The sequence below is a fragment of the Rhinatrema bivittatum genome, chromosome 5 (assembly GCF_901001135.1).
Source record: "Rhinatrema bivittatum chromosome 5, aRhiBiv1.1, whole genome shotgun sequence".
NCBI classification, from domain to species: domain Eukaryota; kingdom Metazoa; phylum Chordata; class Amphibia; order Gymnophiona; family Rhinatrematidae; genus Rhinatrema; species Rhinatrema bivittatum.
In genome coordinates this window covers 351,717,585-351,735,291 of record NC_042619.1, presented here as the reverse complement: position 1 = coordinate 351,735,291, position 17,707 = coordinate 351,717,585, and the positions used below count along the sequence as shown (strand labels likewise).

General features: G+C 45.3%; 1 protein-coding gene across 2 annotated transcripts in view; it reads left to right on the top strand.

Annotated features, from left to right (window-relative positions):
* Positions 1 to 4,120, top strand: part of SEPTIN10 (septin 10) — an 87,900-nt gene extending 83,780 nt beyond the window's left edge. For both annotated transcript variants that reach the window (XM_029604602.1, XM_029604603.1), the window contains exon 10: positions 3,900 to 4,120. In XM_029604602.1, coding sequence (XP_029460462.1) covers positions 3,900 to 3,909 — 10 coding nt within the window. In that variant the 3' untranslated portion in view covers positions 3,910 to 4,120. The remainder of the gene's footprint in view (positions 1 to 3,899) is intronic.
* Positions 4,121 to 17,707: the final 13,587 nt, after the last annotated feature.

Here is a 17,707-nt window from a genome sequence, read left to right as displayed (position 1 = left end):
AATTGCAAGATCTCAGAGTATGAAGTAGGGTTTCTCTGAACACAAGCAGAATGGCAGTCCTCACACATGGGTGACATCATCTGTTGGAGCCCAGCATGTAAAACTTGTGTCAAAGTTTCTAGAACTTTGACTGTGTCTCTAAGCATGCTCCAGCATGCAATATACCACCATGCAGGGTCCCCTCAGTCTTTTTTCTTTTCCGCGAAGCCTGGTGTCTCGCTGTGAAGTTTGTCTCTCTCTCTCTCTCCCTCTACTTTTTCTCCTTTCAGAAATTTTGCAGCATTGTCACTGTTTTGGAAATATTTTTGCTTCATTGGGATCATGCGGTTGACTCCTGGTTCTCTCCTCTATCATCTTCGGGTTTTCAACATTTTCAGCAAGTTTCCTTTCGTAATTGATCCCCCCATGCAGTGGCATGCCTTCGATTTCGACATCGCGTCTTTTGTGACGATATGTCATTGACGGGTTTCAAACAATGCCCTCAGTGCATGAGGACTATGTCTATCATGGATCCCCATGATAGATGTGTCCTCTGCCTGGAGTCGCTCACAGGATGGATGTTGAGAAGTTGATCTTGCAACCTCTCAAACTCTCGGAAGATGCGTCTTGTGTCCTTGTGGTTTCTAGAAAACCTTCCACCAGGAAGTCCTATGGATTGAAGTGGAGCAGGTTTTCTATGTGTGTGAGCAATAGGCCCTGGCCTAGACCCTTTCTCTTGCTCAACACAAAACTTCTTGACTATTTTCTGCGCCTATCTGAAACTGATCTCAAGACCAACTACGTTAGGGTTCATTTGATTGGGGCTAGTGCATATCATATGGGGGGATTCTGTGCAAAAAAATGTAAAATTCTGTGCACAAAAAACAAAATGCTGCAAAATTCTGCAAATTTTATATTAGTCAAAATAACACAATTTGCATGACAGTCTTTAAGTAATTACATTTTAAATTAATACAGAAAAAAGTTATTACTTAGAGATGCAGACTTTTAAATATTTTGAGCAGAATTTCCCTAGAAATTCACTGTAAGAGTTTCCCTTCCACTCGCTCCCTACTTCCCTGGCCACTTTGCCCTCTCAGGCCCCAACTCCTCCACCTGCCAGTATCTCTCCCCTCCAGTTCTAGGCTCCACTCTTTCTACTCTATTGCCAGTCCCAGAGTTTGACCCCGTTCTCAGTACTGCCCCTCACACAGGCTCCCTCTGCCCCCCCTCTCTCACACACATGCTCCCTCTCTCTAGTACACATGCACACCCTTATACAGGCTCCCTCACTATCTCGCACACACACATCCCCTCATACAGGGTCCTTCTCTCTTGCATACACACACATACAAGCTCCCTTTCTCTCTCACACATACATCCTCACACAGGCTACCTATGTCTCTCTCTCATGCACCCCTTCACACAGGCTCTGTCTCACACATACACAATCCCGTCACACAGGCTAGCACCCTCACATACACACAATCCCTTTTTCATACACACGAGCTCCCAATATCTCACACACATACACACTCCTTCACAATCTCCTCATATAGGCTCCCTCTCTCTGCCACCCACACTCAAGCATCCCCCCCCCGCTCTCTCACCTCCCATGCTTTCTCTCACACCCTCCTGCTCACCTCCCTGCTCTCTTACACCCCTGTTCTCTCTCACCCTCCCCTCCTCTCCCTGCTCTCTCACCCCCTGCTCTCTCTCTCTCTCCCTCCACTTCCTTTCTCACACCCCTCTCCCTGCTCTCTCACCCTCCCTTCCCCTCTCATACCCCTCTCCCTGCTCTCTCACCCTCCCCTTCCCCACACCCCTCCCCTCTCCTCTCACACCTTTTCCTCTCCCCTTTCTCACACCCTCTCCCCTCCCCCTTCTCACACTCCTCTCCTCTCACATACACACATTCACTCTCACAGAGGCTTTCATCTTCGCAGCAAATGGCACGCCAGGGCCTTCATCTTAGCTCTCTCCGTTCATGGCATGCCGGGGTCTCCTCTGCCATTTTCTGCACAGAATTTGGCAATTCCCCCCCTCCCTTGTGCAGAATTTAGGAATTCTGCGCAAATTCTGCGCTCCACAGTAGCGTAGAATTCTCCCAGGACTAATATCATCATGGTGTAGAGGGTAAGCCCCATTCTCTACAGCCTGTAGTTTATACCTTTCATGCGAGGTCTTCCCTTAAGGCCTCCCGCTGTGTCCTGGGACCTCAACATGGTAATAGTTCAGCTGATGAAAGCTCCCTTTGAACCACTGAAGTACCTAACCTGGAAGGTTGTATTTTTGGTGGTGGTCACTTCAGCATGCAGGGTCAGTGAACTCCAGCCTTAAGTGATGTATCCACTTATACTAAGTTTTTTCACGATAGGGTGGTCTTGTGTACGCACCCTATGTTCCTGCCTAAGGTGATATAGAGCTTCCATCTTAATCAGTCCATTGTCCTGCCAGCATTCTTTCCCAAGCTTCATTCGCACCAAAGCGAACAAGACCTGCACAGTTTGGAATGGAAGAAAGCCTTAGCCTTCTCTCTGGAATGGACAGAAGCCCAGCTTTTTGTTTCTTTTTACCAGAACAGGCTGGGGATCGCTGTTGCCAAGCAGATGTTTTCCAGTTGGCTAGCAGACTGCATTTCCTTCTGTTGTGCCCAGGCTGGACTGCATCTTGGGGGTCATATTAAGGCTTACTCTCTTCAAGCCATGGCAGCAACAGTGGCCACTTGAAAGCAGTCCCCATGGAGGAGATCTGCAGAGCTGTGACGTGGAATTCCATCCACTCATTCACATCACATTACTGTTAGGATAGGGATGGCCGATGTGACAGCAGGTTTGGCCAGTCTGTCCTTTGGAACTTGTTTGAGGTTTAAATCCCAACTCTGTTCCCACCTAGGACCTGTTATTTCTGTTCAGGTGGCCCCCCCTCCTGTTACCAACAAAGTTTTATTGTTGCTATGCCCATTGGCACCTGTTTTGCTGGTCCCCTTTTTTGTCAGGGGGTCCCCTATAGCTAGGGATGTGTAAGGATTACCATCCTGCTTGTCCTAAGAAAAAGCAGAGTTGTTACCTGTAACAGGTGTTCTTCAGGGACAGCAAGATGTCAGTCCTCACGAGACCCGCCCACTTCCCCATGGGTCTCCACTTCATGGCTTTTATTCTTCAATTCTATGTTATAAGACTGAGGGGACCCTGTATGGACGCATGATATATTGCATGCTGGAACATGTTCAGAAAGACACAAGTCAAAGTTCTCAAAACTTTGACGTAAGTCTTCCATGCTGAGCTCCATCAGATGATGTCCCCCATGTGTGAGGAATGACATCCTATTGTCCTTGTAGAATGCCTATTACAAGCAAGCAACTCTGCTTTATTAATTTCTCATAAAATAGTGACTGATCTTTTTCTTATCAGATTTCTTTTTTTCAAAATTGGTCCATTGTTTGGGACCAAAAAAATCCAGCAGTACCCTCAGAAAGAGAGATCCGGGGGAGTCCACAAAATTGAAGGCAATAGGGTAAAATTAGGCAAAGGACATTATTGAAATAAGGTAAAACATCAACTCTTATTTATAATCTCTTGAAATGGACTGGATGGGTGTAGCCTGGGAGCACTCCCACAGAGACATTGCAGGGCAGGGACTGGACATAAGAACAAGAGATATGTCATACTGGGTCAGACCAAAGATCCAGTCACCATTAAGCAATGACCATGACTGCCTACCTCCCCTCTTTGGACGGTTGTGAATGCTGCTTCTGCAGTATCCCAGCCGACCTGCAGCATGGAAACATGACACAGGGATCAAACTGAGGACCTTCCATATGGCAGTGCACATTACTATTCTAGCTAGTCAAATACATTCGTTTTTTGATATGATTTACAGATGAAAAGAATTAAACAAGTTTTTTGTTTTCTTTACAGTTTTATGTAATGCTGAAGACCACATTAGCAGCTGAGTTATTACAAATAATCATCATCTACAACATAACTTCTCTAATTGTTTGCCGAATTTCTTGGAAAATGAAGCTTTTGGGTGACCATAAGCTAATGAACATTTCTACTGCCTGTTTGAAAAAAAAAAAAAGGAAAGTATGTCTCCACACATGGTTAGCATATCTTTTTTATGTCTATCAAGTTCAGTATTTGTAATCTAAATGCATTTCTGTTAAGCTGCTGCCTTGATGTGAATTTGGATCACTGTTACTCAGTCAATGACTCAGAAGCCTCAAGAAGCTCTTGCAACTCCTTCCACCATGTGCAATTTTTAATGTAGCATCAATTAAAGGGAAGCACATTGTCATGTTTAAAACAGGGCATTTGAATGTAGCTCCTTAAGCCGGGTGTCATTGAGTGATAAAAGTTTGAGAACTACTGACTTTACAAATTACCAAGTTAGCAGCACTTCAGAGTCTGTGTACCAAAGAAAAATGTTAACTCCAATAGAATGCGTCAAGTGAGAAGGGGAATGCTGAGCTGCAATGCAAACGCATTGTTTGTGTGTGTATACAAGTACATTTTCAAGCAGTTAGTTTTGTTATCCCACTATGTTAACTGCCTCGCACCATTTGATATAGCTGTTTTAAATAGAGCATCCAATGATGATATAGGAACTGACTTGTTTTATAGACAAGTATTATTGTTTGTTTGTCTGTGGAAGCACTGCCCAGGTTTTCTGACCTCATACAGTGGGCACAATGGAATAATACCATGAGTTTACTTCATAATTACAGTGTTTTGTACTGATAGAAACTTGCACAGAACCTGTGCTCATTGAACAAACATTATCTAATAGCTTTCAGATAGCTTACAAACATAAGTCTTAAGCCTTAAAAAGTCTGAAAGCTTCTAAGTTAAAAAGAGCAATTTTCCAATACTATAAGTGGTCATACTAATCCTGGAGAAAACTTGATCCTATGCAGCCTTCGAGCCATTTTATTGGATCAGCATAAGAATTCTCCAGAGATATGAATCTGAGTTTTCAAGGCCACATACTCATCTCTGGATAACTCTTAATGTCGCTTCACTGAAAGATGTGATAGCCTGCAAAGGATTCAGTAATACAATGACAGTTTCTTATGGCAAAGCCTACAGCCACTGTGCCTTGACAATTTTGTAATTGCAAAACATTTTGTATGTGTAATGTAAATTGTTTGATTATTGATTTAACAATAGAATATTGGAAGCAATTTGTGAGGAAATATGCATGTCTGAAGATGGTGGTGTTTTTTGTATATGAATATATACGTAAATATTTACACACAACTTGATAAATAAAATATATGCTTAATAAAATGTGTCAGTTTACTGTTAGCTTAGTTTTGTGGTGGTTGGTGCTGGAGTGTTAAAGCAGTATAGGTGGCTACATAAATTTAACACAGGGAAATCATAGTGATGGTATTTTAAGGAGAAAGATTTGATTTAAACCTCTGTTTTATTGACAACTGGAATCTAACCAACTAGTAGATGTAGTAAGTGGTCTTACGAAAGATATACTTGCTTTTAATTCTTTCCTGTGAAGCAACATAGAATGGAGCCTATGAGTTTTTGCCTTGATTCTCAGAGACTAGCGACATTCTACAGGTGGTGGTTTTCAACTGTATTGGTGAAGAACGCATTCTATTGCATTGTTGTACCATGCTTTCCTAGCATGTAGATAGATGGACTCAGGACCAGTGGGTTATTCACCTCTGCTAGCAAATGGAGACAGAGCAAACTGATGTCACAGTATGTATACTCCTGCAGTGACAGCCTGCCAGTGTTCTCCGTCTCTAGCAGATGGTGGATGTGCATCTCCCTACTGGGGATTGCTTCAGATGTTACAAGGAGAATTTTATAAAGAAAAGAGTCCCGCTCTCCTGTGGTGATACCAAATGATCCCTCCCCCAGTTGAGAATTCCTGAGGTGATTTCCGTGGTCCATTAGAAATGTGCCTTGGTTTGGTAGCTGGTATTTTAGCCGGCATGGACAGCTGATTGTACAGCTTAAAGGCAACAGGTGCAGGAAGCCAAGTGTGGCGGTGATGGCAGTTGCCCTCTTACCCCACAGCCGGAGACTGTCTCTGTACTCAGCTGCGAAGGGCTGAGCTCAGGTAAGTTTAAAAAAAAAAAGTCCGACACAGAATAGAGAGGTTGTGTAGGACTTTCTTCGGTCTCCGTGCTCAGCGTGCCATTCCACGTTCGTTCCCGCTCCCATTGGGGTTAAGAGAATTGGGCAGCCTGGTGGGTTGAGCAGCCTGGGTGGGCTAGACCCTGCTGTTAGGCTTTTTCTTGTGCACCACGTGGTAGGCTGCAGCAGCATTTTCGCACAGTTTTCTGCGTGTTCAGTTGTTCTCTGCAAGACCGTCTGTGTGCGCAGTGCGTCCAGCTGTGCGTCCAAATCGTGCACCCAGTTTCTTTTTGGTGCACTACCTGTGCACACATTCTAAAACATATTGGTTGTGCGCCTAGGTTTGCTATGGTATTCGTACACTTAGTTTTGCGGCGCATAACCTTGGGAGCCTAACTTTTGTGCGCTTAAATTTTTTCAGTGCAAATCAGCTGGATGCACATATTCAGTCGCCTGTTAAGGGTACTGATGAACTAATAGCGCTGGTGACCAAGAAACCTAGGCGTCTTTCTCTCTGTTGCCTGTCAGATTCGAGCATCTCAGCCTGAAGTGCCCCTCTAACATGTGTCAGCACAGCTTAGAGGCCCAGGGAAAATCTTCCTCTGATTTTGCTAAGCCTGGTTCTTCCTAGCTTGATGATGGCCTGGTTAAGGACTTGTCCAGAGGAACGCCTGACCTTGAAACTCTCTCTTGACTGGTTCCTCCACAGGGGATGGCAGCTCAGTGGGCTCTGCTCAAGTTTCTTATGATTTTGGCATGGATCCTTCTGCCTTCTTGAGTAGAATTTTTTTTCAAGGATTGCAATCCTTTTTTCAGGCACAGTCCTCAGCCCTGCCCAATCCTGTCTGGTTAGATCCTCCGTCTTCCAGTTCTATGTTTAAGCGCTGAAACACATCTCTGTTAGCTGCGGGTTTTCCCGGCAGGAATCCGAATGGCACTGATGATGAGGCAGATCCTGACTCTCTGGAAGATGACTCTCTGAGCTGGGATTGAAACTGTTTAGGATTATGTTGCGGTTCTTTCATAGAGACGAAATGCCGGCCTTGATTTCCCAGTCTTGAAGATACTGGGAGTGCCTGGGGCAGATTTCTATGCCTGAGCCAAAGAAAAATCCTATTTTTGTTTCCTTGCGTGTAAAGCCTCTTGTTTTTCCCTGTTATGGATGCCATTGATGATCTTGAATGGGATGCTCCGGAGACAAATTTCAAAGGGGGGATCGACATTGGAAAGCCTGTACCACCTGGATCCAGTGGTGAGAGAGCATCTGCATTTTCCGAAAGTGGATGCACTTGTCTGTGCTGTTTCTTAAGTGGACGACTATCACCGTGGAAGGCAGCCTTGAAGGATGTGCATGATAGGAGGCTTGAGGCCATCCGTATGCAAGCATTTGACGCAGTGGCAATGACATTGCAGATAGTTCCTTTTGTGCCCTGGTGGCTCACTCTTGTCTGCTTCTCTCTCAGGAAGCTGATGATTCTGGAGTGAATTCTAGAGCAGTTATGGACCCCGCCACTGCCTTTTTAGCAGATGTGGGCTACAATTTGGCCTTCACTTCTGCTGGAGGAGTGGCTTCAGAAATAGTGGCTAGTAAGTGGGGCAAATTCTCAGTTTCTCGGTTGCCGGAGGATAAGAAGCAGTTGCAGTGCTCCTTTGGTATGAGGGGGTCTCAGGGGTTCCAAGCGGTTTCGTCCCTACAGAGGGTCGACCTTTCAGAGAACTCTGCCTTTTGGCAGGTCTCAGTCCCTTTGTCCTAGACAGTCCAAGCGAGGCATGGACTTGGGTAGCGGATCATCCTGAGCCTCACAATGTAGGTTTGCCGCCCCACCCTCTGGAACAAGAGATAGGGGGACACCTCTCTCTTTTATCAGAGATGGTCGAGATTACATTGGATCAGTGGGTCCTGGAGGTGATACAAGAAGGATATGCGCCGGAATTTCAAAGCTTTCTCCAGGATGTGTTCATGGTGTCTCCTGCAGAAGAAGCAGGTAGTGGAATCTACGCTGTCAAGGCTTCATAGTCTGAGGGTTATGGTTCCAGTGCCTACATCTCAAGAAATTACGGAGCGATAATCGATTTATTTTGTTGTGCTGAAGAAGGAGGGCTCCTTTTATCCCATCTTGGATCTCAAAGGAGTCAACCGTCATTTGTGGGTGACTCATTTTCACATGGAAACCTTGCGCTCAGTGATAATGGCTGTGTAGTCGGGGTAATTTCTGACCTCCCTGGATCTGTCTGAGACTTACCTCCATATTCCCATCTGATTAGAGCACCAACATTTTCTGTGTTTCACGGTGTTTGGGCACCATTATCAGTTTCGGGCACTGTCTTTTTGGTCTAGCCACTGCTCCCAAAACTTTTTCCAATATTATGGTGGTTGTGGCAGCAAATTTGAGAAAGGATGGTATCCTAGTACACCCCTATTTGGACAACTGGCTGATTCAAGCCAAGTCTCTGGAAGAGAGCCGCCTGGTGACCAGCAAGTTGATCTCATTGTTGGCAGGAGCTTGGTTGGGTGGTGAATCTAGCCAAGAGCAGTCTTCAGCCATCTCAGTCATTGGAATATCTGTGTGTTCGATTCGACACGAGGCAGGACAAAGTTTTCCTGCCAGAAGTTGATGTGGCAGGTGCATATCTTGGTGAACTACGCCTGATAATGTGGTCCTATTTACAGTACTCTGTTTGATGGCTGCAACCCTGGAAGTGGTGCTGTGGGCGAGAGCACATATGCGTCCTCTTCAGCATTGGAATCCACAGTCTCAGGACTATTCAGTCTGGCTCCACTTGCAGATGGAAATCTGCTCTCACTTCCAGTGGTGGTTGCAGGAGGATCATCTGAGAAAGGAAGTTTCCCTGACGTCACCAGATTGGTTGATGCTCACAACAGATGCGAGTCTCCAGGGATGGGGAGCTCACTGTCAAGAACAAACGGCGCAAGGATGCTGGAAAACAGAGAAGTCTTTCTGGAGCATCAATAGCCTGGAAGCCCTGGCGGGTCCAGTTGGCATGTTTGCCCTACATTTCGACCTTTGCATAGCCTTTCCTTGCAGTTATTGACCTTAAAAACAGTGTTTCTGGTGGCGAATTTCCAAGCTGCAGGCCTTGCCTGGAGCCGTTCCTTCAAGTGACTCCAGGAGCGATACAGCTGCGTACTGTGCCCTCTTTCTTGCCTAAAGTGAGCTTGGATTTTCACTTGAGTCAGTCCATTTCCTTGGATGAGGAAAGAGATGCAGAAGAGTATTGCTTGTTGTGTCCTGTGGATGTCAAGAGACATGCCGTGCAGTATCTGGAGGTTTCTAAACCTTTCCAAAAGATGGATAGTTTCATGGTAGAGGAAAGCAGGGCAAACCAACTTTGTGGGCTACAATAGCTTGCTGGATTAAGGAGGTAGTCATGGCCGCTTATGTGGATGCTGAAAATCCATTGCCTACTCAGGTTAGGGCTCATTCCACTATGGCTCAGGCAGTGTCATGGGCAGAGGTTAGATTGTTGTCTCCCGTCAACATTTGCTGAGCTGCGGTGTCGTCCTCCTTACACACTTTTTACAGGTATTATCGTCTGGATGTGCAGGCCCAGGAGGACATAGCCTTTGCACATGTGGTGTCATCTGGACCGTGGGCAGCCTCTCACCCTATTCGGGTATAGCTTGGGTACATCCCACTGGTCCTGAGACTATCTGTCTACATGCTAGGAAAGGAGAAATTACTTCTTACCTGATAATTTTGTTTTCCTTAGTGTAAACAGATGGACTTAGCTTCTCACCCTTGGCTACCAAATGTTTGTGTTAATGGTGGTCCTGTGGAGCTACATGTTCCAGGGGATTACTGCTATTGAATGAGTTAGGAGGCACCTTAAGTGTGCACACAAGTTTTACCTGTGCACACAAGTTTTATTGTGCGTTTAAATTGTTTTAAATTGCTTATTTTTGGGACACCTAAGTTTTGGACACTTAGGCATTGGGATGCCTAGCTTTGAGATGCTTAAGTGTTGGATGCCTAGTATTTTTGGTCATACAAAAATAAAAAAACTAGACACTTCTCTAGCCACCGCTCAAACATGCTGTCAGTCATAATGTCACCTATGGCTAAGAAACCTAAGCGCCTTTCTCTTTGCACTGCCTGTCATGTTCAGGCATCTCAGACAAGAATGCCCAAAAACGTGAGTCAGCACTGTTTGGAGTCTCAGGGAGAATTGCCTTTCTCTGATTTCACTAAAGGTTTGGATAAGTTCTTGGAGGAGAAGTCCATTAATGGCTATTAATCAATTTTACTTAGGGAATAGCCACTGCTATTAATTGCATCAGTAGCATGGGATCTTCTTAGTGTTTGGGTAATTGCCAGGTTCTTGTGGCCTGGTTTTGGCCTCTGTTGGAAATAGGATGCTGGGCTTGATGGACCCTTGGACTGACCCAGCATGGCAATTTCTTATGTTCTTATGTTCTTAAGCCTGGCTCTTTCCAGCCGGATATAGGCCTGGGTGCAGACTGTTCAGGTGGGGTGCCTGATTTGGAACTCCCCTAACTGGTTCCTCAGTAGCTCAGTGATTATGCCTCAAGTACCTCCTGGATTGGATGCTTTTACCTTTTTGTGGATAGAGTTTTTCCAGGGATTGCAATCCTTTCTCCAGGCGCAACTTCAGCCCTCTCTATTACTTTCAAAGCAGATTCGCAGGTAGGCATCTTGCCGGACCTAGTGTTAAGCTCTGGAGCACTGCTAAAGCGGTAGCAGGACTTCCTGATGGAGATCCAGATGGCACAGATGATGCCGATCCTGACTCCCTTGAGGATGGTGAAATTCCTCCAGGATTAGAACGGTATAGAGCTATGCTACGGTTCTTTCATAAAGATGAACTGCCAGTTCTGATTTCCCAGACCTTGAAAAAGCTTGGGGCTGAATTTTAAGATTTAGGTGAGGGCGTAGATTTGTGCGTGCAACCCGGCGCACACAAATCTCCCGATTTTATAAACATGCGCGCGCAGCCATGCGCATGTTGTAAAATCTGGGATCGCTCCGAAATTGGAGTGACCTCGGAGAGAACTTTCCTTCCACCCACCCCCATCTTCCCCTCCCTCCCCCTACCTAACCTGCCCCCCAGCCCTAGCTAAACTCCCCCTTACCTTTAACTTAGAAGTTGCACCTGCCTCCAGGCAGGCGTAGGTTGCGCGCGCCGGCCAACGTCTGGCCTGCAATCCCGGGCACAGCGGCTCCGGCCCTGCCCCGCCCCCAGACTGCGCGCGTCGCTGGGCCTATGCAAAATAGGCTTGGCGTGTGCAGGAGGGGTTTTAAACCTTTTAAAATCCGCCCCTTGGAATTCCTAGGTTACACTGACTGAGCCAAAGAAAAATCCCATTTTCCTAGCATGTATGCAATGGACTCAGGAGCAGTGGGTTTATGCTCCCCTACCAGCAGATAGAGATGAAGCAAGCTGATTGTCACTCTATACATAACCCTGCAGTGACCCCAGCCTGCCAGAATTCTCCATCTCCAACAGATGGTGAACGTGTCTCTCCCTATGGGGATTGCTTTGAGCATTTTGAAAGGAGAAATTTTGAAATACTAAATTTTTTTTTTCCAAAATACTTATTTCGGAGACAGGCACCAAGAACAATATCAAATGCAGTCACAACAGTCCAACGAGACAAGAGAGGGCAAAATACAAAAACTTCAGAGATATAGAATTACTTCATGCATCCCTCCTTTTCCATGTGTTTCCTTGAACCCCACCCTCTCAGTTCCCCCTACCAAGCGGACACCAACAACCAAGACAATCAGACTCACTACCCATGCAATCCAGTCTCATCACCAAACATCCATCTCCACCCCTCCCACCCTCCCCTCTGTATGACATAAGGCAAATACACAAACTGAAATAGAACACAGTATTATGTCCATGAAGGTGAATAACCAAGGGCTATCAGATGACTGAATGTCTGTTGGCAATAAGGTGTAGCAAACAGCCCATGTAGTGCAGTATTCCTTACTCATCTTTCAACGCCATTCTTTGAGGTCCAGCCACTCCATCTGCATACCGGCAGTGAGCCGATGGTGCCAGGCAACCAATGACGGTGTAGTTAAGGGTTCGATCCAGTGGTCCAAAATTGTATGACAGTATTGCAAACACTTATCTTTTCTAGCACGGACTACTGCAACGCACTCTTACTAGGACTCCCAAGCACATCGATAAGACCACTCCAGATACTTCAAAATACTGCAGCCAGAATACTAACGGGAAAAAAGAGGAGGGACCATGTAACCGAAACTCTAGCAGACTTACATTGGTTACCCATCGAATACAGGATAAAATACAAAGCCTTATGCACCATACACAAACTAATATATGATAAAGAAGCAGACTGGCTAAACACAGCCTTACGAGTACACGTTCCACAAAGAAACCTCCGCTCAGCAAACAAAGCACTACTAACAATCCCTTCAGTAAAGTCAGCAAAATTAACCCAAGTGAGAGAAAGGGCTTTATCATTGGCTGGGCCCATACTATGGAACACGATGCCCCCCGAACTCAGATTACAGAATAATCTCAAAACTTTTAAGAAAAATCTAAAAACATGGCTCTTTAAAAAAGCCTTCACTAAAGAGTGTGGAGGTTAGAGAATGAAAGTACAGGGTAATGCAGATGAGAATGAATTTACTCAATCCTATATTTAAGAAGTAATATTTCAAAGCGATAGTAACTCATTAATATACCTGGACTTGACCAACATTACTCAAATAATGATTTTATTTATGAAATTGTAACCGAACTTTATTGGCACCTGTTAGAATGTAAGATATCCTGCATTTACTTCCCTTAGTCTATGTGCCTATTTGTAAACCGTTGCGATGGTATATAACTTAGCGATGGTATAGAAAAGTTTTTAAATAAATAAATAAATAGCTATTCGGCCAAACCTGTCCTTCGAGAGGGAATATCGCTGTAGGAAGCCTTTCAATCTGGGCAACAATAATGTGCCCGCCGTCGAAAGCCGAACTGCCATACATCGAGAAATAAACTCCCTCAAACTTGAGCATGTGGACAGGCGATGAAACAAAGTCCCAGCTGCTTGATTACATTTAATACAAATCATAGAAGGCAACCGGACCATTTTAAAGCGTCGAACGTCGTCGCAGATAGCATGATGTAGTATCCTAAATTGCAACTCCCGAAGGGTAGGATCAGGAACATGAGTGTACATGTACTTGAAACACGCAAGGACAAAGCCCGGCGTGACGTCCTCGATCCCTGCTGAAGTCCAGTAGGATGCTAACTAATTGATATGTGGAAATTGTCAGAGGTGTTTACTTAAGTCACTCCATCCTTCAATTGAGTTACAAGTCAGGGCCGCATCAAACACCTTTTGCGCAAACTTGGCTTCCAGTCCGTGGCGGTCATCCGTCCAGGAAAAGGTCTGAAGATAATGCCGGGCTTGCAGGTAGGCAAAGAAGTGTGTACGGGGAAGGTGATAAGTCCGCATTAAATTGTCAAATGACTGAAGAGTGGGGCAGTCGGAGTCATACAGATGATAAATGAAGGGTATCCCCAGTGTCCTCCAAGTAGCAAAGATGGCTCCGCACTCCTGGCCAGGCACAAATTCTTTATTTCCCAGCAGCAGAAGCAAAAGGGAGAACATCCCAGGCAGATTTTCTTGGGAGCAAAGCCAGGCCCAGGCCTTACGACATGGAGTAATAAAGTGTTTGGGAATGTCCAAAGTCTGTAAAGTCTGCGGGCGCGCCTGTATAAGGAATAGGGGAGCCCAAGACGCCATCATACTAAGCAAGAGGCCATCTTCGCAATAAGCATATGTGCCAGTCAGCCACTCCCCCACGAAATGTAATTTACATGCTACATTATATATTCAAAAATCAGGGAGCCCCAGCCCTCCAGCTTCCCTGACATTCTGAAGCGTAGAATAGTTTATGTGCACCCGGCGCCCAGCCCATAGAAACTTTTGAAAAATCGAGCGTAACCACATCAGGTCTTTATGGGACAGCCAGCAGGGAAGCATATGTAGCTTATATCACAGTTTGGGGGGCTATAACCATCTTTAACAGCGCCCCTCACCCAAAAAGAGACAAAGGGAGCGATTGCCAGGTCACCAGCTCTGCCTTAATGTCCACCAACGTTTGTCGCACATTGAGGGCTTAAAGATCTTTCAATGCGCGGGGCACCCAGATCCCCATGTATTTTAATTTCCCTGGGGCCCATGTGAAGGGGAATTCTCCCTGCCAAGTATTTGGCAGCTGCGGGTCAAAGGCCAAGGCTTCTGATTTAGAAAAATTGATGCAAAGGCTTGCAATTTTGTGAAAATGAATAAAGGTTCGGATGATCACTGGGACACTGTGGCACGGCCTCCCTACAAAACAGCAAGAGGTCATCAGCAAACAGAGCAAGCTTCAGCTAGTGACCACCAATACTAAGTTCCCAAAAGTCAGGATCCAGACGCAACTTTATAGCCAGAGGTTCTAGAGCAAGAACAAAAAGGAGAGGGGATAGTGGGCAGCCCTGACGGACCCCACAGTGCAGAGAAAAGGGGGCAGACAGGGATCCATTAATCAAAAGCCTGGCACTCAGGTTACTATATAAACCTTTAACCAAGTAACAAAGTGGCCAAAAAACCTGCAGCCCTGCAATGCCCAAAACAGATAATCCCTGGACAGGGAGTCAAAAGCTTTTTCCGCATCCAGACTAAAGATGAGAGCTTCTGTTTGTGGGTGATAGCTCAAAGCCGCTATCAGCTGGCGCACATTCTTTACCCCCTGATGCCCCTTGACAAATCCTATCTGATCAGGATGTACCAAAGAAGGCAAAATAGTACTAAGGCGAGCCGCCAGGACAGCCGACATTATCTTTAGATCAACATTTGAGGTATATGGGACAATAGGAGTCCACCTCCTGAGGATCTTTCCCCTAAGATGATAGAGCCCAGGGATCAGCATAGGGGTGTAAACTTTATCTGTCAGGAACTACACTTACTGGATGTGTGGCGTGCCCTGCATCCTGGAGAAGATAAATATGGTGGATGGTGATGAAGCACATTGTAGTGTGACCTCTAAAGCACCTCTATGTCTAAGGTGGTGTTTGACATATGTGTTTTACGGGGAAGAGGTCTGGGGAGGGGAGAGGGGGAAGGGGTGGGAGGGATAAAGGTAGGGGTTTCTTCCGGTCATTGAGAAGTAATGGATCATTATGTTTGGTACTCTCAGTGTTATTATTTTAGTATGCATATGTCAGCTTGGATGGAATTTTGTGGGTTGGTGAGCCTAGGCTGGGGGGCTCACGGATCTTCCCTAGCAGATGCCTTACTAGATTTACAATTTTTTGTATACCTAGCTAAGTAACCACGAGACTAGCTAGCCTTAATGTTAATGGGCTTGGTACTCAAATTAAGTGGGCAAAAATATTACAGGCTCTTAGAAGAGCTAAAGTTGACATTGCCTGCCTCCAGGAGACCTATTTGAATATCACAGAGAATAGAAGATTGCTTCGTGAATGGACGGGGCAAGTCTACTTCTAGTTTCTAGTTAGATGAACCAGGAACACATGTTCGATGTGACCCGTGTCTAGTGTGGAGACTCTGTCCCGCCAAGACTCTGTCCCGCCAAGGCTCTGTAAAAGAATTTGTGCAAGTCAGGCCATCCATTGAAGCTAGCTGCCTAGTCCCTAGTCCAAATTGCGAAGGTGACCCGGCGATTCGTGAGCTGTAAAGAAAACGCCGCAGGTAACATGCAGCGTCATCTGCACGCAGAGAACTTTCCTGGAATATGGTCGCCTTTGACCTTCAGCGGAATGACATCATGGATCTGCGAAGAAAAACTTTATTTCTAATGTACTAATACACGAACAGCCTTTAACATAAAATTGATTAAAAGTAACTGCTACTGCAGAACTGGAAATCTGCTGCAACTCCCGGAATAACTCGCCAATAAAGTTCACCGCAAGCTATGAAGGTAAATACTCATTTTAAGTCCGTGTCAGTCAGAATCTTGTTGTAGTCCCTCGGTGAAAGATTTTGCTGCCTCCGCATCCGAGAAAAGATGCATCTTTCCCGCATACCATATTTTTAAAGTTGCCGGGTACTGAAGTTGAAATCTGATGCTCTTATTGTGGAGCGCTGAGCAGATTGGGCTGAATGATTTTCTCTTCTGAGTAAGTTGCACCAAAAAGTCTTGAAACATGCACCGTAGACGTGTGGTAAGTAAGGTTGCTGCGTGCTCGAAAAGCTTGCATAATTTTCTGTTTGTAGAAACAATTGAGGATCTGTGCAATAACCATTCTGGGTCTGGTTTCGCCGTCTTTTTTTCTTTCCCAAATGGTGCGCGCACTCTCCCTGCAATTTCCCGGCGACTTCAGGCAGAGACAAGACCTCGGGTAACCATTTTTCAATTAATGTTTCCATATGTTGTTCCTCTATATCCTCCGGTAGACCAGTGATCCGAATGTTGTTACGTCTTGCCCGATTCTCGAGATCTTCAAGTTTGTCAGATTGCTCAGTCAATTTTTTCTCTAGGGCATGCAATCTCGTGGTCAGGGAAAGGTTATCGTCTTCCAAACTAGAAATACGGGCCTCCGCATCTTCTAAGCGTGGCGGGAGCTCTTCGATAGAATGTTTGAGTTCCTGGAACTGGGAAGCTAGTTCATTAAATCGGGAGTCCAAAGCTTTGACCACTGCCGCGGTGTCTTCCTGATTAGTCTCATTATGTTGAGGCGAAGGAGGACTGCATCCGGGTGCTAGCGCCATTTTGTCCGAGGTGTCCTTCGGCTTATCTCTGTCTTTTCTTCCTCCTCTTAAAGATATATTAGGTTGAGATTTAAACATATCTGTCGATTGACATGTACAATACTTTTCTTGTTCAGGAAACGTCTCTGAGCAATCCAGGGAAGCAGATTAAGGTGGATTATGGTGGATGGTGCTTAGAGCTGGGTCGAGACATGTCTGACCAGCTTCACCACATCACGTGACTCCCGCAAGACTTCCTTTTGCATTCTTTTGTACAGTGCTGTGTACATTGGTCTACCAATAATCGTTAAGGATTATTCAAATCAAACTTTAGGGTATCACTGATCACTACAACAGAAGAATGCTAAAAATCCCCAGTATTTTATTTTTAAAATTGTGCCACTCTTAAAATTCACCAGCAGATGGCATCAGATGGTCAATCTTCAAGCTTTCTTGATCCTATGTGCTACTTTTTATTGTGCTGTTCTGTCTGATTAAAAAAAAATTTTTTTCCAAATGGAAAGGATTAAACCAATTCTTGGTGTTTTGCTATAAATTGCGGTATAAAAGGCAAACTCCACTAAAAAAAAACAAAAAACCAACTTCAAGCCAAGAACAGAGATCTTTCCAGTAATTGCTGATAATCTAGCTCAATTCCAGTCAGCCTGTGTTTTCAGCAGCTGTATGGTCTGCCCTAAAGCTAACCCTAACAATAGCTGTATTCCTAGCCCTAGCCCTAACCCTTACCCTAACCCTAGACTTATCCCTAACCTTAGCTACAAACCTAACCATGACCTTATTCCTAACCCTCGCCTTAACCTTAACCCAAATCCTAGTCCTATATCATACCCTAAATTAGCACTAAAGCTAAACCTAACACTAGCCCTAACCTTAACAATAACCCTAACCCTAG